General features: G+C 39.7%; 1 protein-coding gene across 3 annotated transcripts in view; it reads right to left on the bottom strand.

The window, feature by feature from the left end:
- ARMC2 (armadillo repeat containing 2) overlaps positions 1–25203 on the bottom strand; it is a 139243-nt gene that overhangs the window by 76061 nt on the left and 37979 nt on the right. For all 3 annotated transcript variants that reach the window (XM_066247950.1, XM_066247951.1, XM_066247952.1), the window contains 4 exons: positions 23272–23348; positions 18574–18672; positions 14576–14751; positions 820–922 (listed from right to left, as the gene is read on the bottom strand). In XM_066247950.1, the coding sequence (XP_066104047.1) occupies positions 820–922; positions 14576–14751; positions 18574–18672; positions 23272–23348 (455 nt within the window). The remainder of the gene's footprint in view (positions 1–819; positions 923–14575; positions 14752–18573; positions 18673–23271; positions 23349–25203) is intronic.

Here is a 25203-nt window from a genome sequence, read left to right as displayed (position 1 = left end):
TGTGGCCTTGGACTAGCTTTGCAAAGTAGGAGGTGTTCTCAGAATGTTTCTCCCTGAATTAACCCTATAGCAAAACGTTGTAAGAAAGCTTGTTTCACTGCTTTGTTTTACAGTTATGCTTTCTCCCCTCCCCATTCCTCAATCAGTATGTAATTCTCCCTATAAAACCTAACTCCAAACTGTGCTCCGGGCCACATTGGTAAACAACTTAGGTCCATGTGGTTCCTGTAGCTGGCTAATTAAAGACTCCTAATTTCTTAATTTGGCTAATAGATTGATTGATTATGTGGCAGGACATCTTATCTCGCTGTTCTGATAAAACACTACTTAAGTAACTATTAAGCATCTTAATTATTTAAGGGCATATCAAGAGATAGACCCTATTAACTAGGTAGTAAAATTTATCTAAATATTTGAAACACATTTGAGACATTTTGATGTCAAATTTCTACAACAGTTATAGACGTCTCTCAAGTTTTAGTAATTCCTACTATATCAAAAGACAGAATTTCAATTATGTCAAGTACTTTTAAGTGTGTTTTTTTTCCCTAATAGTAGACCCAAGACCAGGAAATGAATTTTTAAATAGGGAACACTTCGTAAAGTCACATAATGTTACTTTGAACATTAAAATATATAGCAGACTATCCTACTAAGCTTCAAAGGATATATTAAATGGGATGTGAGAAACACAGAGTGAAAATAGGCATCATGGGAAGTCTCCCTAATACTAGAAAATAAAATATCCCTGCTATCATTAATTGTAACCTTGCACTCAAGTGCAATACTTGGTTGATGGTAGCACTAAATGATACTCACCCAGAATGCTGTCATTTTGAATCAGAGAATCATTCTTTTCATTTCTGCTAATTTTAAATATAAGTTTGCAGACATTAAGAAGATTCTTTTTACTTACTTGAAGCTGTGGAGAAAGAAAACACACTTCTATTACAGAGGAAAATAAAGACAGGCCATAATTTCTTTTTAATACAAACATCTAATTTTAAAAGTACAGTAAGAGTATTTTTAAAACATAAAGAGAAGTTCTTAAGAAATGAACTTTCAAAAGTTCTGGCCACCTATTTGCCAACTGTCAAATATAAATAATATCCAGAGTAAGCACCTTTTAATAATAAACATTTCTTTTTTTACTTATTAGTCTCATGCTCTTTTGTGACATTACTTCAAAGAGTATATGAAGAAAAAAGGTAGGATGATGTTGATAAATTCAATTATATGGACTAATTGCTTTAAATTACAAAAGTAAAGGAGGATGTATACTAATATTTGGAAAGCACAGGAAGGTGAAAGACAGAAAAAGAAAGGTGGGAGGAAGTATGATTCTCTATCATTTGTATAAAAAAAAGTCATTTTCTCATTAGATAATATGTATTTATTTTAAGGCAAGTTCTGGAATGCTTTGAGATAGTGACAAGTAATGTTCAAAGTTTAAAATTACCTTCTAAATCACACAAAAATATTCAAGTAAAGTAAAAATAGGGGCAACAAGGAAGTATACATTTTTAAAAAATGGTGTAGGAGGGCTAACTGAATCAAATAGTTTAAATTAGCTGTGTATTATCTAAAGTAGCAACAATGAAAAAGAAAAATCCTAAATGTCTAATATCCTAAAAAATTCACTATTAGGTAATGATTTAATACATTGTAGATCATCAATTCTAGTCATATTAAGCAGTCACAAAGAGTATAACTGTGAGCACTATGTTTAAAAAGAAAGATTTATAAGCTATTATAAGATGGAAATATTATTAAGTGTCCTCATTGTAAGAGTGTAAAATATGTAGGAATAGGGTCATCTTTACAAATAAATTTATCTGTGTGAGAAGAATGGCAGATGGGTCATTATTTTATCATTAAAAAGTATCTTTCTAATGATCTTTAATATTATTTATGAATGAACTTTCAGTTAGCTTAAAAAAAGATCATGGAATTTGTCAGACATATTTTTTTTTTTTTTTTTTTTTTTTTTTTTTTTTTTTTTTTCATTTTTCTGAAGCTGGAAACAGGGAGAGACAGTCAGACAGACTCCCGCATGCGCCCGACCGGGATCCACCCGGCACGCCCACCAGGGGCGACGCTCTGCCCACCAGGGGGCGATGCTCAGCCCATCCTGGGCGTCGCCATGTTGCGACCAGAGCCACTCTAGCGCCTGGGGCAGAGGCCACAGAGCCATCCCCAGCGCCCGGGCCATCTTTTGCTCCAATGGAGCCTTGGCTGCGGGAGGGGAAGAGAGAGACAGAGAGGGAAAGCGCGGCGGAGGGATGGAGAAGCAAATGGGCGCTTCTCCTATGTGCCCTGGCCGGGAATCGTACCCGGGTCCTCCGCACACTAGGCCGACGCTCTACCGCTGAGCCAACCGGCCAGGGCCAGACATATTTTTTTAAAGATTTATTCTGTGCTTGATCCACAAATATTACTGAGCTCTTACTGTGTACCAGGCATGCACTGTTCACTGGAGGAGATGCTGTGATAAACGCTGTCAGCCCGTGTGGAGGGGCGGAGGGAAGGGAGCGTTATCCATGGAGCAGCTTCCATCTGCCCCCTGCTCTGGGTCCCTCACCTGTTATCTCAGAGCCACTCGCATATTAGCTGTTGTCATTTCCATTTTGCAACTGGGGAGGATGCTCCTCTAACAGGTCATGTCAACTCATCTTGGCATCACCTGTATTAGAAATGCAGACTCCCAGGCCCCATCCATCAGAATCTGCACTGTAACCAGTACCCCAGGGGTCCTGTGCACATCCCAGTCTGAGAAGCCCTTGGAGGAAGCCTCAGAAACTAGACATAGTGTGGAAAGGAGATTCCTTCTGTTCTCAGAAGGAAAAATGGAAACCAGAACTTGTAAACATTTTTAATGGTTAGGTGTTTAAAAAATATTGTATAAGCATCCATAAACTAAAAAAGAAAAATACAAAAAAATCGATATCAATGTAAAATAGAATGTCCTTAATATTTGGGAATATATTTTAATCAGTCAACAATCTTCTACTATATTGTGAGTCTTTGAGGTCAAAATCATGATTTATTACTCTTGCTATGATGGTATGTAGCATGTCTTATATTACTTAATAAAGCCTGTTGAACAAACGAATGAATACAACTAACCTCAACCCCGTCACCCAAGTCTTACATTTTTAGTGAAAAGTGGCAAAGGGGGAAAAATGGTACCAGAGTTTTCATTAAAGAAAACAATACATAACCCACAATTTCCTGGTCTGCTATAAGGTCAGTGTACATTCAAAGCAAATTCCAATACCTTCTCTTTTGATAAGTGCAAAATTGTGACTTTGAGACATGAAAACATTATAAAAAATTAAATTATATGCAAGGAATGTAGACTACCTCACATAAAACAGCACCCCTCCCCCCAACACTGTCCGTTTTCTTTCGTCTGGTTGATTTTCTCCCCACAGAGCTCTGGGCTCACTCGGGCACTGCATGTGTTCACCGTCTGTCTCTCCTGCTACAGAGCCAGAACCGAGGGCGGGGCTAAGTTATTCACTCAGATTCCCAGCGTCAGAGTCCCGGGCACAAAGTTGGCTCCTTTACTGCGGTATTTTTCTAATATTAAAAACAGTAGTCTTTTCTATTTAAAGCAGGTTTAGAAAATTAAAAAAAGTTTTAAAATCACTCATAATACTACCACTATATATAATCACTGTTGACATACTGGTATTTTTCTGTCCACCCCCCAGGATGCTAGATATTTTCTCCCCTTCTGAATATATATAGTTACATTTACACTGTATATGTTTGTACTCCAAAAAAAAAGGTTAATATAGGCTGATATATTTTTTGTAAGATTTTTTAATACAAAGGTTAAAATTAAAATGGTCTGACAAACCCTGACTTAATCAAAGAATGCAAGAAATCAGAACTAACATTATCCTCACTGAATTTTTTAACTATAAATAATTTTAAATGTCTCAATTATTATATTAAATTGATAGATAACATAAATATTGGCAGGAAAACATTATTAAAAGCTTCTTAGTCCTATATATCTTTAGTTATTTTGCTGATTTTTTTCAACAGCTTTATATGTGGTCTTTTTAAAATTTATATTAGAAGCCCATCACCAAAGCCTGAGCGAAACGATGCCTTGCCTGGGACATTATAGGAGATTCAGGAGGCGGATGGGAAGTTGGACTTGATGGTTTTGAAGGCCCTTCCTGACTCCTGGGTTCATAGTTAATCAGGAGGGACCACCTACCCAGCTCTGCACCCTGCAGTGCAGCCTAGGAGTCTTGTTCCTGATTCACCAGGCAGGCAATGTCCCGGAGAGGGCTTCATCTAAACATATGTTTCAAATTTTTAACTTTTAAATATAAAGTTGTTGTATTACCTCTTTTTAACTTTTTTGTACTTAAGAACTTGATAAAGCACATAAATATTGTACAAGTATATAAGCAGCATCTCAATTTTTTATGTAGGGCAAAGGATTCAATAAGTTTAAATCTAAATTAATCGCTCTGAAATAAAACAGAGATGGGGGCTTAATATCAAAACTTTGCTTTACAAATACTTTTGATTGTTATCTAAGATTATGAACCAGGCCCTGACTGGGTAGCTCAGTGGATAAAATGTCCACCCAGCATGCCAGACATCATGGGTTTGATCCCTAGTCAGGGCACATACAAGAAGCAATCAATGAGTACACACAATTAAATGGAACAACTAATGAAACAACAAGCGGATGTTTCTCTCTTCCTCCTACAAATCAATGGAAAAAAAATTTCTTTTAATTAAAAAAAAAAAGAAATGATTATGAACCAGATGAAGAACTCAGGTAGTGTTCTCCCTTTCCAAGTGGCTATTAATTATTTTCTTTTTTTTTTCCATTTTTCTGAAGCTGGAAACGGGGAGGCAGTCAGACAGACTCCTGCATGCGCCCCACTGGGATCCACCCGGCATGCCCACCAGGGGGCGATGCTCTGCCCATCCCGGGTGTCGCTCTGTTGCATCCAGAGCCATTCTAGCACCTGAAGCAGAGGCCACAGAGCCATCCTCAGCGCCCGGGCCAACTTTGCTCCAATGGAGCCTTGGCTGTGGGAGGGGAAGAGAGAGACAGAGAGGAAGGAGAGAGGGAGGGATGGAGAAGCAGATGGGCGCTTCTCCTGTGTGCCCTGGCCAGGAATCGAACCCAGGACTCCTGCACGCCAGGCTGACGCTCTACCACTGAACCGGTTGGCCAGGGCCCTATTAACTACTTTCAAAGCCTAAAATATCTGTCCCTAACCAGTACCAAATAAGTAGAGTGTTCTATTACATCAGTTTTAGCTACTATTAAACAAACTTGAAACAATAATTTAAAAAATAGTCAAAGAAAACACATAACATATATTCAAGAGTTTGATTAGTATACCTGAGATGTGACCCACAGCTGCTGTCCTCATGTATTTGTTGGTAGTTGATTATTTTACCTACTTTTTAAAGACTTGTTTGTTCAAGTTGGGCTGAATATTATATTAAATGTGAACTAATCTAATGTTGGTTGTATTAAGCCTAGGTATATTGCATAATTTCTTAATTGTGTATGTCCACATTAAATTCAGTAATTCTTTATTATTCTATTTTAAGTAATAACAATTTAAAGTTTCACATTACCGAGGATGATGTCAGCGTAATGGCGTGGTAGGAAGCGATACCGATAAATCTCCCCCAAAACTCAACAAGATCTTCAACCAGAAACAGAAAAACCTATCCTTGGAGCCTCCAGATGTTTTGCAATACAGCCGAAGGTATGGTTGAGCGAAAAATTGGCTAAATATATAATCAAACACCGAAGGAAATAGGAAGTAAGAAATGCTCCGCTTTCCTCACTAACCTAAACAGGGCTGCTTTCACTGGGAACTGAGAATATAGAAACTGAGGCAGGCAAAGGGGGTGAATAGATCCAGGCCGCGGCACAAACGGCTGAACCAGGCTGTGGCACAGAGATCCAAGCCGAGGAAAAACTGTGCCTGTGGAAACCCAGTCAATACAAGCTAACACTCACGCCAAACCCAGACAGAGAAAGACAAGCGGGGCACCCATTTTCCCCGATCCCCTGCTTGGTGCGCACAGATAGTGGGCGAGAGATTCCTCCGAGTGCCTCAGCAGTGGGATCTCGTGTTACCCCACAGAGAGGCAGAGTCAGGGGCCTTTGTGTGCGGAATCTCCGGGCCGCCCCAGCGCCCTGAAAAAGCCACGCACGGAGAGGGAGCGAGAACTAATTCCAACGCTGGAACTTTTCCATGCAGGAGGGGGATTCACTCAGAGAGTGAGGTGGCTGGCCTGATATCCTGGTCGGCGTGCACGGAGAGTGAGCGAGAGTTTCCTCCGAGTGCCTCAGGAGTGGGCGCCCGTGTTACCCCACAGAGGGGCAGAGTCAGAGGCCTCTGTGTGGGCCGAAAGCAGAATCCCCGGGCCGCCCCAGTGCCCTGGGAAACCTGCGCACGGGGACGGAGCAAGAGCCAATTCCAATGCTGGAACTTTTCCGTGCAGGTGGGGGTTTCACTCAGAAGGTGAGGAGGCCGGCCTGATATCCTGGTCTGCACGCGCAGATAGTGAGCGAGAGATTCCTCCGAGTGCCTCGGCAGTGCCCGCCCGTGTTATCCCACAGAGTGGCAGAGTCAGGGGCCTTTGTGTGGGCCAAAAAGTGGAATCTCGGGCCGCCCCAGCGCCTTGAAAAAGCCGTGCCCAGGGATGGAGTGAGAGCCAATTCCAATGCTGGAACTTTTCCGTGCGGGTGGGGGTTTCACTCAGAGTGTGAGACTGCTGGCCTGATATCCTGATCTGCGTGCGCAGATAGTGGGCAAGAGATTCCTCCAAGTGCCTCGGCAGTGCGTGCCCATGTTATCCCACAGAGTGGCAGAGCCAAAGGTCTTTGAGTGGGCAGGAAGCACTGCCTGATTATGCTAGCAGCTCTGACTGACTGAGCCTTACCCAGAGCCCTGTGCTGAGTGGGAATAGAGTGGGAAGTTGCCAGCTCTTTGAGCCTCTTACTATCCAGGCAGAGGCAGCAGCAACCCCATAGCTGGATTATCAGGCTACTAATTGAGGAAGGAAAGACTAGGAGAAAGGCTCCAGGAACACGGACTCTCTCACTGGCGGAGCCTATAAATGCTAATGAGCCTCGACTGCCAACGAGACTAAAGCACAATACATGACATTGCCATAGAGACTTATCAACTGCAAACCTCTACCTGAGCGTGCCAAAGGGGCAGAACCCAAGGTACAGAGTCACCAACCAGGAAGAGGGAGAGAAAAGAAAAAGCAAGAAGATAACCTCTCAAAATCAAGAATAATACGCAGACTTTATAGCCTATCCCATTTTATTATATTTGTTCGTTTGTTTCTCTTATCTTCATTCTTGATATTTTTTATTCCTCCTCCAATTTGGTCATTTAACTCTCTGCCGGTCTTACTCTTTCCTCTCCTTGAACTACACTACCCATAAGTGTTACATCTCCCATTATCTTTTCTTTCCTCTTCCTTTCTCTCTATGAGGGTTGCACTCCAAAACCCTTAACTCTCTCTTTCTCTCTCTCTCCTCTTTTTTCTTTTTTCTTCTTTTAGTGGTTCCCTCTCTTTTCTCTCTCTCTCTCTTTCTTTTCTCCCTCTATATTAGTTTCTTTCTTTCTCCTTTACGTCTCCTCTCATTCAAACCTCAATAATGAACAATATCTTATCTGGGACTCAAACTTATGTTTGTGGCATTTTGGGGGGTTTTTACTTCACCTTTTTAACACACTAGCAGTGCTCCCATCCCTGGCTCTCCATTTTATCTAGTTCTTGTTCCACTAAATACAATAGTAATTTTTTAATTTGTCCCCCCATTTTCCTGTTTCCCTCTTATTCCTCTCATCATAACTCTTAGTCAACCAACACCTAAAAGCAAATCATTTTATTCTTGACCCAATTTTTTTTTCTTCTTTGCTTTTTGTGGGTCCAGATGCCCTTTTTTTTTCTTTTCTTTTTTTTTTTGCCCCTTTATTACTTCTCCCCAACTCAGGCCCTCCACTACAGGCATTGTTTGTTCTATTTAGTACAATATAATTCACAGTTCACCACAAGATTTTCTCAAGAAAGAGGGGAGAGGAGAGGAGAGAAAAAAAGGAGGGGGGATAATTTCCTTTTTTTAAAAAAAATATTTTTATTTTATTTTTCTTTATTTCATTATTAATTTTTTTAAAAAAAACAACAACCCTTTTCAATTTTTTATTCTTTATTAAATGTCATTAGTACTATCAACAAAACCACCCTCAGATGCCATTAAGGAAGAGAAAATCGAATATCATCGATACAAAAGAAAGAGAGGTAACACAGCTAGATGAGGAAAAATCTATGGAGAAAAAATTTAATATATTGGAAACCCTGGAGCTAAATGACAGAGAATTTAAGATAGAAATCCTAAAAGTCCTCTGAGATATACAAGAAAACACAGAAAGGCAATTTAGGGAGCTCAGAAAACAACTCAATGAACACAAAGAATATATTTCCAAGGAAGTTGAAAATATAAAAACAAATCAAACAGAGATGAAAAACTCAATTCACGAGCTGAAAAACGAGGTAACAAGCTTAGCTAATAGAACAGGCCAGATAGAAGAGAGGATTAGTGAAATAGAAGACAAGCAACTTGAGGCACAACAGAGAGAAGAAGAAAGAGACTCAAAAATTAAAAAAAATGAGATAGCCCTACAAGAATTAGCTGACTCCATCAAAAAGAATAACATAAGAATAATAGGTATATCAGAGGGAGAAGAGAGAGAAAATGGAATGGAGAACATACTCAAACAAATAATAGATGAGAACTTCCCAAGCCTGTGGAAAGAACTAAAGCCTCAAATTCAAGAAGCAAACAGAACTCTGAGTTTTATTAACGCCAACAAACCTACTCCAAGGCATATCATAATGAAATTGGCACAAACCAACGGCAAAGAAAAAATTCTCAAGGCAGCCAGGGAAAAGAAGAATACAACATATAAAGGAAGGCCCATTAGATTATCATCAGATTTCTCAGCAGAAACTCTATAAGCTAGAAGACAGTGGACCCCAATATTTAAAGTCCTGAAAGAGAGGAACTTCCAGCCATGAATACTATATCCATCAAAGCTATCCTTTAAATATGAAGGAGAAATAAAAACATTCACAGATACAGAAAAGATGAGGGAATTTATCATCAAAACCCACCCATTCCAGGAATTACTAAAGGGGGTTCTCCAATCAGATACAATGAACAAAAAAAAAAAACAAAGCCACAAGTAAAAGCTCCAAGAAGAACACAATAAAACCAAATTTAAACTGTGATAACAACAAAAAGAAAGGGGGGGAGAGGATGGAGAATAACAGTAGCAAAGGACGATGGAGTGCAGAAGTACTCACAAAATAGTGTGCTACAGCCTGACCTGTGGTGGTGTAGTGGATAAAGTGTCAACCTGGAAACACTGAGGTTGCCGGTTCAAAACCCTGGCTGGCCTGGTCAAGGCACATATGGGAGTTGATGCTTCCTGCTCCTCCCCTTTCTCTCTCTCTCTCTCTCACCCCCTAAAATGAATAAATAAATAATTAAAAAAATAGTGCACTACAATGAATAGGGTAGGAACCCTTTTCATTACTTAAAGGTAACCACCATTGAAAAAACCACCACAGAAGCACATGAGATAAAAAAGATAGCAACAGAGGAAAGATGTATGGAATACAACCAAATAAAAACAAAAGATAGAAAATGAAAGAGAAGGATCAAACAAGACACAAAATTAACAGAAAGCAATCTATAAAATGGCAATAGGGAACTCACAAGTGTCAATAATTACAATAAATGTAAACGGATTAAACTCACCAATAAAAAGGCACAGAGTAGCAGAATGGATCAAAAAAGAAAATCCAACTGTATGCTGCCTACAAGAAACTCATCTAAGTAACAAGGATAAAAACAAATTCAAAGTGAAAGGCTGGAAAACAATACTCCAAGCAAATAACATCCAAAAAAGAGCAGGCGTAGCAATACTCATATCTAATAATGCTGACTACAAGACAGCAAAAGTACTCAGAGACAAAAATGGTCATTTCATAATGGCTAAGGGGACATTGAATCAAGAAGACATAACAATTCTTAATATATATGCACCAAACCAAGGAGCACCAAAATATATAAGACAGCTATTTATTGACCTTAATGTGGTACTAGAGGTTCTAGCCAGAGCAATCAGACAAGACAAAGAAATAAAAGGCATCCATATCGGAAAAGAAGAAGTAAAGGTATGACATTTTGCAGATGATATGATCCTATACATTGAAAACCCAAAGAATCCACAAAAAAACTACTAGAAACATTAAGCCAATACAGTAAGGTTGCAGGATACAAAATTAACATACAGAAGTCAATAGCCTTTCTATATGCCAACAATGAAACATTTGAGAATGAACTCGAAAGAATAATCCCCTTCACGATTGCAACAACAACAAAAATACCTAGGAATAAACATAACAAAGAATGTAAAGGACTTATATAATGAAAACTATAAACCATTGTTAAGGGAAATCGAAAAAGATATAATGAGATGGAAGAATATTCCTTGTTCTTGGTTAGGAAGAATAAATATAATCAAGATGGCCATATTACCCAAAGCAATATACAAATTTAATGCAATTCCCATCAAAATTCCAATGACATTTTTTAAAGAAATGGAGCAAAAAATCATCAGATTTATATGGAACTATAAAAAACCCCAAATAGCCAAAGCAATCCTAAAGAAAAAGAATGAAGCTGGGGGCATTACAATACCTGACTTCAAACTATATTATAGGGCCATGACAATCAAAACAGCATGGTATTGGCAGAAAAATAGACACTCAGACCAATGGAACAGAATAGAAAACCCAGAAATAAAACCACATATATATAGTCAAGTAATTTTTGATAAAGGGGCCAACAACACACAATGGGGAAAAGAAAGCCTCTTCAATAAATGGTGCTGGGAAAACTGGAAAGCCACATGCAAAAGAATGAAACTGGACTATAGTTTGTCCCCCTGTACTAAAATTAACTCAAAATGGATCAAAGATCTAAACATAAGACCTGAAACAATTAAGTACATAGAAGAAGACATAGGTACTCAACTCATGGACCTGGGTTTTAAAGAGCATTTTATGAATTTGACTCCAAAGGCAAGAGAAGTGAATGCAAAAATTAATGAATGGGACTACATCAGACTAAGAAGTTTTTGCTCAGCAAGAGAAACTGATAACAAAATAAACAGACAGCCAACTAAATGGGAAATGATATTTTCAAACAACAGCTCAGATAAGGGCCTAATATCCAAAATATACAAAGAACTCATAAAACTCAACAACAAACAAACAAACAATCCAATAAAAAAATGGGAAGAGGACATGAACAGACACTTCTCCCAGGAAGAAATGCAAATGGCCAACAGATATATGAAAAGATGCTCATCTTCTTTAGTTATTAGAGAAATGCAAATCAAAATGGCAATGAGATACCACCTCACACCTGTTAGATTAGCTATTATTAACAAGACAGGTAATAGCAAATGTTGGAGAGGCTGTGGAGAAAAAGGAACTCTCATTCACTGTTGGTGGGAATGTAAAGTAGTACAACCATTATGGAAGAAAGGATGGTGGTTCCTCAAAAAACTGAAAATAGAACTACTTTATGACCCAGCAATCCCTGTACTGGGGTATATACCCCCAAAACTCAGAAACATTGATACGTAAAGACACATGGAGCCCCATGTTCATTGCAGCATTGTTCACAGTGGCCAGGACATGGAAACAACCAAAAAGCCCATCAATAGATGACTGGATAAAGAAGATGTGGCACATATACACTATGGAATACTACTCAGCCATAAGAAATGATGACATCAGATCATTTACAGCAAAATGGTGGGATCTTGATAACATTATACGAAGTGAAATAAGTAAATCAGAAAAAACCAGGAACTGCATTATTCCATACGTAGGTGGGACATAAAAGTGAGACTAAGAGACATTGATAAGAGTGTGGTGGTTACGGAGGGAGGGGGGAAAGGGAAAGGGGGAGGGGGAGGGGCACAAAGAAAATTAGAAAGAAGGTGACAGAGGACAATCTGACTTTGGGTGATGGGTATGCAACATAATTGAACGACAAGATAACGTGGACATGTTATCTTTGAATATATGTATCCTGATTTATTGATGTCACCCCATTAAAAAATAAAATTATTAAAATTAAAAAAATAATAATAAAGTTTTACATTGCCAACACTGCATAATATTAAAAGATAGCAGCATTTAAAAAGTATACCATATTTTAAAAATTCTATGTATGTACTAAATGCTTACTGAGAAATAAATATTTTAGCTAATCTTCCTTTCTAAAAGCAATTAAAAATTACTGTTTTATATATAATATCCACAATTCATGAATTTTTTCAAGAAGAGTTTTATCTCACATCTTACGTTAATTTTACATATAACACTTCTGTTTTAATGTGACTATTTCTGATTATTTCAATTGCCTTTGTTTTTATCATAATTTATCTTTATGAAAAGTGTACATGTTATAAATGTATTGTCCTCAGTATCAACTCTTATTTAAAACCCTCAAAATAATATTCAACACAATGTGTAATCTTATGTACATGTGTCATAGTATTTTTTTTTTTTTTTCATTTTTCTGAAGCTGGAAACAGGGAGAGACAGTCAGACAGACTCCCGCATGCGCCCGACCGGGATCCACCTGGCACGCCCACTAGGGGCGATGCTCTGCCCACCAGGGGGCAATGCTCTGCCCCTCCGGGGCGTCGCCATGTTGCGACCAGAGCCACTCTAGCGCCTGGGGCAGAGGCCACAGAGCCATCCCTTGCTCCAATGGAGCCTTGGCTGCAGGAGGGGAAGAGAGAGACAGAGAGGAAAGCGCGGCGGAGGGGTGGAGAAGCAAATGTGCGCTTCTCCTGTGTGCCCTGGCCGGGAATCGAACCCGGGTCCTCCGCACGCTAGGCCGACGCTCTACCGCTGAGCCAACCGGCCAGGGCCTGTGTCATAGTATATTAAATGCCATTTTATTTTCTGTATTTATGTGTCTCCATGTTATAATAAAGAAAACAGGAAAAAAATAAGCATGTGTTTCATTCAGAGCATGTTCATTGCCTGGCAGATCACTTGGCCTTTTGCCCTAAAATAGTTAAATTGTGTCATATATATGACTAATTAATGGCACATTTAATAACCAAGATAATACTTCTCTGCAAAGCATTAACAAATTCATGGCATTTTCCTTCTTTCTCTTGCTCTTTTATTTATTAATTTTTGTTGGATTGGTGTGGACAAAATGTCTAGGATCTAGATGGAAAGTCATGTCAGTCCCTGGGCAGCTGGCCGTACACCAGAGCCCTCTAGTCTCACACTGGAGCTCTCTGGGGCCAGAAGGTGCCCCATATCCAGAGCCAGAAAGGGAACTGGGCAAGCATGCTGATGTCCTTTTGTCTCTACTTACAACTCTTGACTTCAAGTCCCCCTGTGGTTTATGGTCCTTTTATTTCACTAACATGATTGATCAGTTACTACCAATGAAAGGGGATTCAAATACTACTGAAGTCATTTCAGAGAAATGTGGCTTTCTGAGTCATTTATCATACCACAGTTTTTATAAGGAGGGTGAGAAGTTTAGGATGACAGCTAAATAAGAATGTAGCTGCTCTAAAACCTTCATAGCACATGCAGTCAGAATATTCTGCTGCATGAACAACATCAGAATTAGAAATGGTGGACACCTGCTAAACTGTAGTAAGTATGCCAATGCTGACTTTCATTGTGTACTTTAAGATTTTAAATTATATGAGTTATGGGGTGTTAACATAATAGCTTTTATTTTTATGGAAGTGGGTAAACAAAGCTTCAGTTGTTTTAGTGGCTCTCTTAGAACACTCTATAATAATTGTGTCTTATCTTTTGGTTCCAACTGTTTATGGCTGTGACAACAAAGGGCTCCCCTCAAACAATGGTATCATTTTGTCTGAGACAGCATTTCTATGCTTTTATTTGGTGTCTAGCCTTATCTTCTAACACCTCACAGGAACCTACCATGAGCACCTTCCCATGAATGCATGCACCTGTTCCTCTGCTTCATGCTCATTCACAAAGCACCTGCCATTGTGTCCATGGCCCAAGTTCTCTTCTGTTATTTATTAAATCATGTGGCAAAATCAAGCACCCAACAGAAACTACAGCACAGAAACCACAGCCTGCGCTCTCGATACTGATCTCCAGTCAAGTTATTTGAGCAACTAACTGTTTTGAATATATTGGCCTATTGTCACATTTTTGTAACCTAGCCACAGTTCATGTGTAAAAGTTTATTTGAATGTTTCTCTGTGTCCTCAGCCTTTGCTCCTTAGATAGTACATTCTAGTCAAATTCTGGAATATCAGTTTATTGCCTTAAGTTTTTTCAAGATTCTAAATGAATGTATTGCATTTCTACTCATCTCTGCTATCTTTACAAATAACATATTCAACAAAACTTTTACGCGCCACAGTCTACTAGACCAGAGGAAAGAAAAACTTACTTCAAGAATAATTTTTGCAAGTTTGAGGCTGAGCGGGTCTGAACCGACATCAAACAGTTTGTATAGGGTCTTCAGGAGAACATTTCTTCTCTTAAACTTAGTTCCCAGCATGTTTCCTTCCTCTAACGCACAATGAAGTTGTGTGCAAGCAGCACAGACCGTCTTGATGTTTTCTTCTGTCGGGCAGAGAGAGGAAGGCAGCACTTACTAATTAAGGACAAGTTTACCAGTGTGTCAGACACAGAAGTATAATTAAAAACCCCATAATTATTTTCCTGGGCATCTTCAAATTCCTGAACTATGCTTTTCCCCTTATCTTAGCATTTTCATTTACTTGATTTTTTTTCCATCTTGGTGTTCCATCTTCTATCATGTTGACTTATTCACTAATCAGTCAGTTAGCTTATCTAGCACACACAGTCTTTCAAAGAGCATATTCATGAATGGAATTGTACCTATTTCAGTCGGTCCCTTTTTTCTATATGCCCTCCAGCTCAGACAGGGATCTGTTTGGGATCAGGGAACAGACCACTTACACCTCCATCTTCAACCCTCTGGGGCATAATCCTGATGGCCCTAGAATGTTCTCCTCCTTGTTCCTACTGACTTTGGTCCTTCAGGGTTCTGTTGATGTTCTTGCTTATCCAGAAAAGGTGCACTACTCCACATACAACAAGTGTTATCTTGTACTATTATTTTTCACACACACATACACACACACACACACACGTATGTTGTGTAAGATGCTTGGTACCCTCAAAGAGATGTCATGCTCAGTGAGTAGGAATCCTGTCTCACATATGTTTGAATTGGCAGTGCATGGTATAGGGAGAGTACTGTGCTGACAATGTACAGCATGGTCTAAGACATACTCATTTTCTAGTATATCTGTTGTAGAAACAACAAGCAATATTTTTCTGTGAATATAAAGCTTATTATCTGACAAAAGAGGGCATAAGTGGAATAAAATGTTACAACCACCACCATTATTTGGAGAGGGGTCATTATAAAAGAGGAGAATAAAAAAAGACAACCTAGAACATTTCATCTTATTAGAATTCTTAGGAAAACAAATTTTTTAAAAGTGGCAGCCATTCTAACAGGCATATAAGGAAGGGGAAAAAAGCAGCAGACGTGGAATGTGAGGAGAATGTAAGAATCCAAGCTCTAAGGTATTCAGTTGAAAAATATTATCTCTGATAGATTCCATCACGAAATTTAAAAGTAGGAAACCAATCTTAAATAAATACCATAATGTGCTCTTAAAAGCCCACACAGAGGAAGTGTGTGCCGGCAGAAGGAAATGACTCAGGCCATTTTTAGCTCTTTTCAACAATAACATCTAAGAAAAAATTTTAAACCTCAATAGCTAAGTAACCTTCAATGCCTTTCAGTTATGCACTTAAATAAATGAATTGATGGGAAATGACTTAGACTAACTTTAAATAAAGGGAAAACCTGAGCTCTATTGTAAAAAGCACTTTTTGTTGTGTTGTTTTATTCTTCTGTGACTGGTGGTTTCTTCACAAACCTGAGCCACGAGCCACTCTCTGGCAGTGGGGACAGTTTTCAGGATATTTTCCTCTACAAAATCTCAACCTGATGGGTTCTACTCAAGAGTGTGTTCGGTTTTTGCACACAGGAGCCAAACTTTAAACTATGGATCAAATTAACACTTTATACCAGTTGGTTTGTTATGAATACCATATAGCCTCAAAAGACAGCTTAAATCAAAGAGCTATCAAGATTCTCAGGGGCTAAAGCTAGTGAGTGAAAGTTTGCTGAGTAATGTAAAACAACATAGTCTCAAAGTAATTAACCCCCCCCCAATACTTTTTAATTACAAGATGGGAAATAGTGACTTTACAGTGGAAAACCTGGCAAACACCACCTTCCTTAAGTGACCAAAGCCCCATCACCAGTAATGGACCAAGTCAGCACCACGTACCTCCTGACAGGACATGCCGAGGACACAGCATGACTGATCTCATCCCATACACCTGCCCCAAAGGCCTAACTGGGATTGAATTGTGAGAACATACCAGGCACATCCGATTTGTGGGGCAGTATATAAACAGTTAGACTACATTCCTCAAATATGTCAAGCTCCTGAAAAAGACACGGCCACTAGACCAATAATTGAAACTTGTGATTTAGGATTTTCTTTTTCTATAAAGGAAATTATTAGGATAACTGGCAAAAATCTGAATACGGTTCATAGAGTATTGAATGGTAATTTCCAGATATATAACAGAATGCTCATTTGTAAAAATACATACCAGAGTACTTAGGGATATGGGATATCATGCTGGCAACTTGTTCTCAAAGGATTTAAAAAGGGGGGGAAATGTGTATGTGTGGGAGTGGGAGGGGTACAGAGAAAAGAGCAAAGGGGGAGGAAGGGAGAGAGAGAATGATGAAGTAGAGGTGGTAAAATGTTAACATCTGGGGGAAGAACATACAGGATTTCTTTGTACTACTCTTGCCACTTTTCTATAAGCTGAAAACTATGTCAAAGTAAAAAATAAATAAATAAGGAATGAAAAAAATCTCCAAGGGTCAGGGGTCAAATGACCCAGCTCTGCCCTCTTTTGTTGTTCTTAAAGTTGTCTATGGAGGACATGTCATACTTCAGCATTGAATCCTTCTGAGGAGGGAGATCCATCCACGTTTCAAAGCCCAAGCTCCTGTTCACTCCTGTTGGCATCCGTGGAAGCAGAGCCCTCGGAGTCCTCTTGAAACCCTTCAGGATGAAGACTTCCTCCTAGACAGGCCTCCGCACTGCCAGCCATTCTCCCCACCGGTTCTTCCAAGCATGTGCTCCTTTTAGACACTTCCCCAGACTAACTACTTTCCTCACTAGTTTTTGTACACATCTCCTAAAATAAGGGCTGAATTTAACTTGGCCTACTAACAAGAGGGTGAAAATGAGTGACTCTAGAGGGAACAAAGTCATCACATCCTTATTTCCAGGGATCTGAGCTGCAGTGGACTTGGCGAGGATCTAGTCTTCCTCGCCTCTCACCTGGCAAATGGGAACTGTATGGTGCAGAGATTATGTGGTTGCTCTTGGCCATGTGTCCCGGGCTCCCACATTAACCACGAACATGGCTTAGTACCTGCAGGGAGCCAAGGTCATCTGAACCTTCGAGGAAGTAGTTCTTCTGCACTACCTTCCCTGTTTGGCTTGTCTGCTGGGGATGACCCCTTTACCTGATTCTCCTAAGGGCCTCTTCCTGTGGCTACCATGCCATTTTGCTCATCCAAAGAGCACTCATTTTACAACTCCTAGTGAAGGTCAACTGTGCACTGTGCCAGGTGCTGAGCTCTGCCCCGGGGACACGACTGCAGTTCCACTGGAGCCTGTTTCAACTTCAGAAATGGACCCCTTGAGCAGCAGCAAGGAGAGAGAAGGCGGGGGCCATTCCCCTGATGAGTTTCTCATGGGTCACCTTTGCAGAGACCTGCTGATCACAGGCATTCACAGCTGGGTACTCCAGAGTGCAAGGGCTGGGCACCTCCCAGGACACTTCCTGCTCTGAGTGGCATCCCTGACAAATGTGCTCAACCTAAGGAGAGTAGCACATCTACATCTAATCTAGAAAACCAGGGACACCTGCCAAGGATGCCTGTCAAACTCTGACTTAGTCAAAGTTTCAGAGACCTGAAATATGTTTCAATCTTTCACTTTCTTGCTTAACTGCAACCCTAAAGAGTTCAAACCAGCACTTCCTTGGGCAGAGGAGGTGATAAGTAATTTCTATTCCAAGGGGAATTTTAGAAATAGGTTGTCCTGCTGCATTTAAGGTACAATTTTACTCACTACAAATTAGGTTTACATGTGATAGTTAATACTGGGTAAATAAGTGGATGCTTTCATTTGTTTTTGAACGTGTTCACAGAAATGATAGTCAAAGTATACTAAAAATATCAAGGCACCGGGGACATATACATAACCACAGATACTCTTATTTGGAACAAAACTGTCCTTTTATTACCTTTTTCTAATTTATGCAAAATTGGTACTATCCTTGTATTCCAAAAGACATCGTCTACTTCCATTTCTGTATCCTCTTCTCGCAAGTCAGCTCTGGAAACTGCAAAAGAAATCCAGAGCCAGAGAAAGATGATTGAAAAAAAGACTTCTAAGTGGAGCACCATCAAGAGTCTTTGCTATTTGTCACTAAATTTAATAAGCTTTAGAATTAAATTACACTTTGCTCCCTAAGCTCAACTAACACTAATTAGAACTATATGTCTTCTAATCAAATCACCCCAAATTAAACTTAGATAACGTAAAGACATCAGAACTGAAAACTCTAATTGGGATACTTCATAAGATCTTAAGCTTTAAAAATGTTGAAATTATTGTCAGTAAGGCAAATAGTTTTGAATTACTTTTATTTAAACTTATTCCTCTGTAGTGTAGAATAAATAGAAAACTATAGATATGTAAAGAATAAAGATCTTAACAATGTTTAACAGAAAGTTTTCTAAAAGGAATTTTCTGTCCTATATATAATAAAATGTCCACATCATTGGGGGCCAAGAGATTTTGTAGGGGGTATGGGAAAAGCCTGGGCTTTGGGAGCTGACAAATCTCAGTTCAAATTCCAACTTCATTACTGATGCACCGGGTGACCAAAGGCCAGTTTCTCCTTCTTTCTGAACCTCATTGGCAAAACAGAGATTAGAATATTTGCCTTCAAGATTATGCGAATTAAAAGACAAGAGATAGGCAAAGCTCTGAGCCCAGTGTCCAGCAGCTACTAACACTCAATAGATAGGAACTTATTTCCCTGGTTGAAAAACAAACAGGTCATCACTGTCTGAGGTGTGTTGGGCTGTGTGATACACCCGATCACTGGGGTGCATGGTGCCCGGGAACACAGGCTGTAGAGAAGTGCTGGCTACCATTCACTGTGCACTTCCAATGCAGCAAGCCTGTCTTTAATTCTTGTAACAACACTATGAGGAGGTTCCTGAGTTGTCTCCATTTTCCAGATGAAGAAATTGGGGCTCAGGGGTGCTAAATTACCTGCCCAAGGTCAAATAGCACCATAGTCTTTGCCCTTGATCTTTATGCTATTTGTCCTGCAGCAAATCAGCAAACTAAAAGGTAACTTTGAGGGAAAACGTAAGTCATATTAGAAACTGTAAATCACGATTACATTTCATACAGGAAATACTGTATCTTAAGCTCTGAAACATGGATAGTCTTGCTGGAGGGGCCTCGCTATGCAGGGCAGCAGGGGCAGAACTGGAGGCATACTCCTCAACTCCATTCTCGGGAGTGGCACCCACTCTGCATTGGATCAGGGAACTGTGCCCTCCTCAGGTGGACCTGATACCAATTAAGTGACCACACAGTGGGTGCCTGGACCCTAAAAATGTCACATGGTGAGTCTGAGCATTCCACAGAGCATTGAAAGGGTTGCGTGGCCTCCATACATTTAGGTTGTTTTAACTACAAAAAGGACAAGCTAACCAGGGAGGCTTGTTAAGAGAACAGGTTCCAGAGTCACTGTCCGGGTCTGAGGCTCTGCCACCTACTAGCTGGCTGACTTTGGGCAAATTGCTTTTCTTTTCCTCTATAAAATGGGATGACAATGGTCATCTCAGGTATTTCTTTTATGTGCTCTTTTGTATTTTCCAAAACATCTAATATACTTGTATTACTCTTGAACAGAAAATATATAATGCATATTAAAATTTCTAAGCATAGCCCTGGTTGGTTGGCTCCAGTGGTAGAGTGTTGGCCCCACATGTGGAAGTCCTGGGTTCAATTCCCGGCCAGGGCACACAGGAGAAGTGTCCATCTGCTTCTCCACCCTTCCTTCTCTCCTTCCTCTCAATCTCTCTCTTCCTCTCCCACAGCCAAGGGTCCGTTGGAGCAAAGTTGGCCCAGGTGCTGAGGATGGCTCCATGGCCTCTGCCTCAGGCGCTAGAATGGCTCCGGTTGCAATGGAGCTACATCCCAGATGGGCAGAGCATTGCCCCCTAGTGGGCTTGCCAGGTGGATCTCAGTAGAGCACATGCGGGAGTTTGTCTCTCTGCCTCTCTGCTTCTCACTTCAGCAAAATACAAAAACAAAAAATTAAATAAAAATAAAATTTCCAAGCATACAGTGATGATGCAGAGAGGCAGGAAAGCTACACAAATTACTAGTCCATCCATACACAGGCTAACCCCATCCCTGCCCACCTGCTATGCACTCCCCGTTGAAACCAGCCATTCTTGGCTGCAGGGAGTCTATCTTGTCTTTTATGAAATCTTCCTAACACCAGGAGGGCTGATGCTTGCTGGGTAGGAAGAGCACTTGACAGTAGTAACAGGAGACAAAAGGGGTTGTCAACAAAGCTGTAGCTAAACAGTGTAAGTGCTGTCAGTAGTTTTAATTGCAATGTTTCCCTTAATTTGTCTAACCCTTAGGGAGGAATTTACGGTAGAGCGCATAGTTGAACTGAACAGAATCAGTCTGTCTCAGTCCAGGTTCACAATCCCTCATTCAAAGCCTTTGGGACCAGATGTGGTTTGAGATTCGGAAAATTTTGAAATTTAGTAAGGTATATTACAGACCACCCCACATAGGGCCTTCTGGGGCAGCCGTGGCAGCAAAACATGGGAATATTCACCCCAGTGAAACAAAGCCCGCAGTCTGCCTCGGAGCGGTACAGGTCAGGCACTGTCGTGAATGAGTCTGAAAACTCTTTCAGCTTTCAGAGATTTGAGTGCTTCATAACTGCAGGCAAAGGACTGCAGACCTCTATCTCAAACCTTTGGATCATTACTTTTATGAGTCCGCCACAACTTTAATAAGTTATTAATATGAATTCTAAAAGTAAACACGAATATTCAAACAGTTTTAAAAAACCATACTTGACCCTATTCCCAGGCATGTGACATCTTCAAGGTCCGAAGTTTATAAATAAAATCAACATGTATCCAGTGAAAAGCCAGAAGATAATGCCAGATACATAATTTAATCAACAAATACTTATGATGCACTTAAATTTACCAGGAATTCAAATTTCAAGTCCGGTAAGTTCAAATCAGCATTTTTACCTTTGATGCAATATACCCTTTAAGAGAAGAGCTCTATGAGAAAGTAGGGTTATCTACCAGTTTCCCGGGACAAACAATATTGGTAACATGTTCCTCTGAAGAAGAGTTGAATTACAGGGGCTAATCCAGAAATCACAGAACAGTTTATTTAACCTTCACAAAGGAAAGGCCCTCACAAGCCCTTCTGAATGTTTCTAACATTTTTCTTTTCTTTCTCAGAACAGGGGTTAGCAGACACGATGGTGTAAGGGTTTGCTTTCATCTCTGCCAGGGCCCCCTGCGCCCTCGGCATTCTCCAGCGTGTCCAGCGCCCTTCCCACACCCTGCCAGCTCTGCTCTCCAAAGTCCCATCCTATACACTCAGCTTCTACTCCAGAAACTGAAGCATGGAATCATATGATTACTTTTTAAGAGACACAAAAAATAAAGTTCGTCTCAGTCTTAGGTAACAACCTGATATTTTAGAAAGCACTTTTATCTAGGTTTGCTAAATATAAAAATTATGATTCAACAGGAAATTGGGTAAGCCAAGTAGAAATTTCAGCATGTTTTTCAAGATTTTGCTGTCTCAGTGGTTATAATGCTTAAACCACAGCTTTGAATTCTGGACACAAAAACTTGACACAATGTTTATTGGCTGATGTTTTTAGCATGTAAATGTAAAATCCTCAGCAACAATGCTGACACGGAAATCAGTCCGGCTAAGATTTCCCTGAGCACTGTAAAAATTCTCACCAGCCACAAAAGTAATTTTATTTATAAGAAATTAGTTCTGAAGATGATAAAACATTTTTTGAACTTAATATTAGTTTCATTTAAAAAATTTTTACGTGTACAATAAAAGTATAGAGAATATAACAAACACCTGTACACCCAAAACTACTTTGGTCAAATATTAACCATATTTTCATACTCTTATTTTAAAGAACCAAAAGTTACAGATATAGTTGCCCTCTGTATGTCTATTCCCACCTGCTCCCCCCCCGCCCCGAGGGTTACCACTATTCTAAATCAGGTGCTTATTTTTATCATGCTCAACTTCAGGTTTACCATGTTGATCTGTAGCCATAAGCAGCATACACTGTTATTTTTGCAACCTAATTTTTCATGTAATGTTATGTTTATACTCATTTCATTCAGTATTATAAATGTAGTCTACTTCATTTTTCTAATTGCTATATTCCATTCCATGATACATTCTGTATATTTTCTAATCTATGATTTATAGTGTTATACATTTTTCTCAGTTAGACAGTTTAAACATCCAAAGTGCTGTCTTCATATAATTGATACAGTTTCATTTAACTGGGGAGTAATTTTGCACTAAAGTTTTGAACTCAATAACTATCGATGTCAACTCTTGAAGCTTTCCAAATACTTTCATGAAATCATTTCAATAAGATTTTAATCTTTAGATATTTGAGCTGGGATAATGGTAAGAATAATAAGACTGTTGTGAAAATAATAAAAATTTATAAAAATAAATGTTCATGTGTGACCAATTTGGACAAAGTTCCTGAAGTTTTCAGTGAGCCAACATCAGATATTTTTTGTGCAAATGTTTTTTTGTATGAATGGAGATGTTGAAGATGAAAGAATGTTGGGGAGCTCTAAGCACACAAGCACCTCACCTGTGTTAGTTTCCAGCCTGCTCAGGCCCGAGCTGTTGGGGCATGATGAGGCTCTCGAACGCCTGTACTCCTGGTCCCTAGGACAGAGAGGAATACACACAACACTTAGCACTAAAACCAAAGAAGTTCTCCTTCTATAAGTGTCAAGAGTCTGCCATAGACAGTTTCTGAGGAAAACTGTAATCTATACCTTATCTTAATCTCTAATTTCCAACTAAGATTTATCTTTGAAAACAAGTCATATTAGCTTAACCATATGAAATATAGTTACTAGAAACAACCACCAAAATAAATCCAAAGTTTACTTTGCAAATCAAAAAATTGACTCAGGTTATCTACCACAAGAGGTCACTGTTAGAATAAAAAACTGTGGTATGCTTGAATCACAAAAGCCTAGCATTTGAGTTGGGAGTAATCTCTCTCTCTGTCTGTCTTTCTGTCTCTCTCTCTCTCCAGACTCCCCCACCCCCACCCAAATGTTCTTAAGTTGGTCAGATATGTCCAAGGTCACAAGGCAAGGTCAAATCTGGAACCCAGGTCTTAACTAATATCACTTTTTCCAATTCACATCACAGAGTGCCTTGTTTCCATTTTAAATTTAAATTAAGGTTCTCTGAAAATATTTTCTTTTTAGACATAATTTAAATGTGAAAAATTGAAGGTAAATTCAGGTAGTTCCTAGATGACAAATATTTTGCATTCCACATATAAGAATGATGGCTAGCCAATAGCAGGCTAATACACCTATTTTTTTAAGGTTACATTTAATATAGAGATAATCTATAAAAGATATAATTTCTCTGTGGCTAGAGTTGATACTTAAAAGCACATACTTTAAAATATCTGTACAAAATTCCAAGGCAAAAAACACTGAGAGAATAATGAAAGTTTTAAAACATAATTTGATTCATCAAATAAAATATTTGCTATGAAAATCATAAAAAATGTTTATACATGTTGCCAGGATTATCCATAAACAGCCGTATGTATATCTATTGTTTCTGCTTCCTGTGGCCTGAGATGCCTAGTGAAGATTCAGACTGGTCTTGCTTGACCTTTACTACTGCCCCCAAAATTAGTTTCTCCAAATATCACTTTTTCCATAAATATGTTTTTATTTCTTTCTTTTTATTTTATTTTTTAAAATTTTTCCAAAGTTAGAAACAGGTAGCAGTCAGACAGACTCCTACATGTGCCCAATCAGGATCCACCCTGCATGCCCACCAGGGGGCGATGCTCTTTCCTTCTGGGGAGTTGCTCCTTTATGGCTGGAGCCATTTTAGTGCCTGAGGCAGAGGCCATGGAGCCATTCTCAGTGCCCGGGCCAACTTTGCTCCAATGGAGCCTTGGCTGTGGGAGGGGAAGAGAGAGACAGAGAGGAAGGAGAGGGGGAGGGGTGGGGAAGTAGATGGGTACTTCTCCTGTGTGCCCTGGCTGGGAATTGAACCTGGGACTTTCACATGCTTGGCCAACACTCTACCACTGAGCTAACTGGCCAAGGCCATGTCCTTTTTCTTTAACATCTGGTTTAACATTTCTTTTTATCATTCAGAGAAAAGATCATGTTAACCTTCTCAAAAATGTCTAGTTAGTTAATACTCTGAAAAAATTGCTTCATTCTGTGTGTGTGTGTGTGTGTGTGTGTGTGTGTGTTTCTGAAGCTGGAAACGGGGAGAGACAGTCAGACAGACTCCCGCATGTGCCTGACCGGGATCCACCCGGCACGCCCACCATGGGCGACGCTCTGCCCACCAGGGGGCGATGCTTTGTCCCTCCGGGGCGTCGCTCTGCCGAGACCAGAGCCACTCTAGCACCTGGGGCAGAGGCCAAGGAGCCATCCCCAGCGCCCAGGCCATCTTTGCTCCAATGGAGCCTTGGCTGTGGGAGGGGAAGAGAGAGACAGAGAAGAAGGAGAGGGGGAGGGGTGGAGAA

The sequence above is a fragment of the Saccopteryx bilineata genome, chromosome 12 (genome assembly GCF_036850765.1).
Source record: "Saccopteryx bilineata isolate mSacBil1 chromosome 12, mSacBil1_pri_phased_curated, whole genome shotgun sequence".
Lineage (NCBI taxonomy): Eukaryota > Metazoa > Chordata > Mammalia > Chiroptera > Emballonuridae > Saccopteryx > Saccopteryx bilineata.
This window is presented reverse-complemented; position numbering and strand designations above follow the sequence as displayed.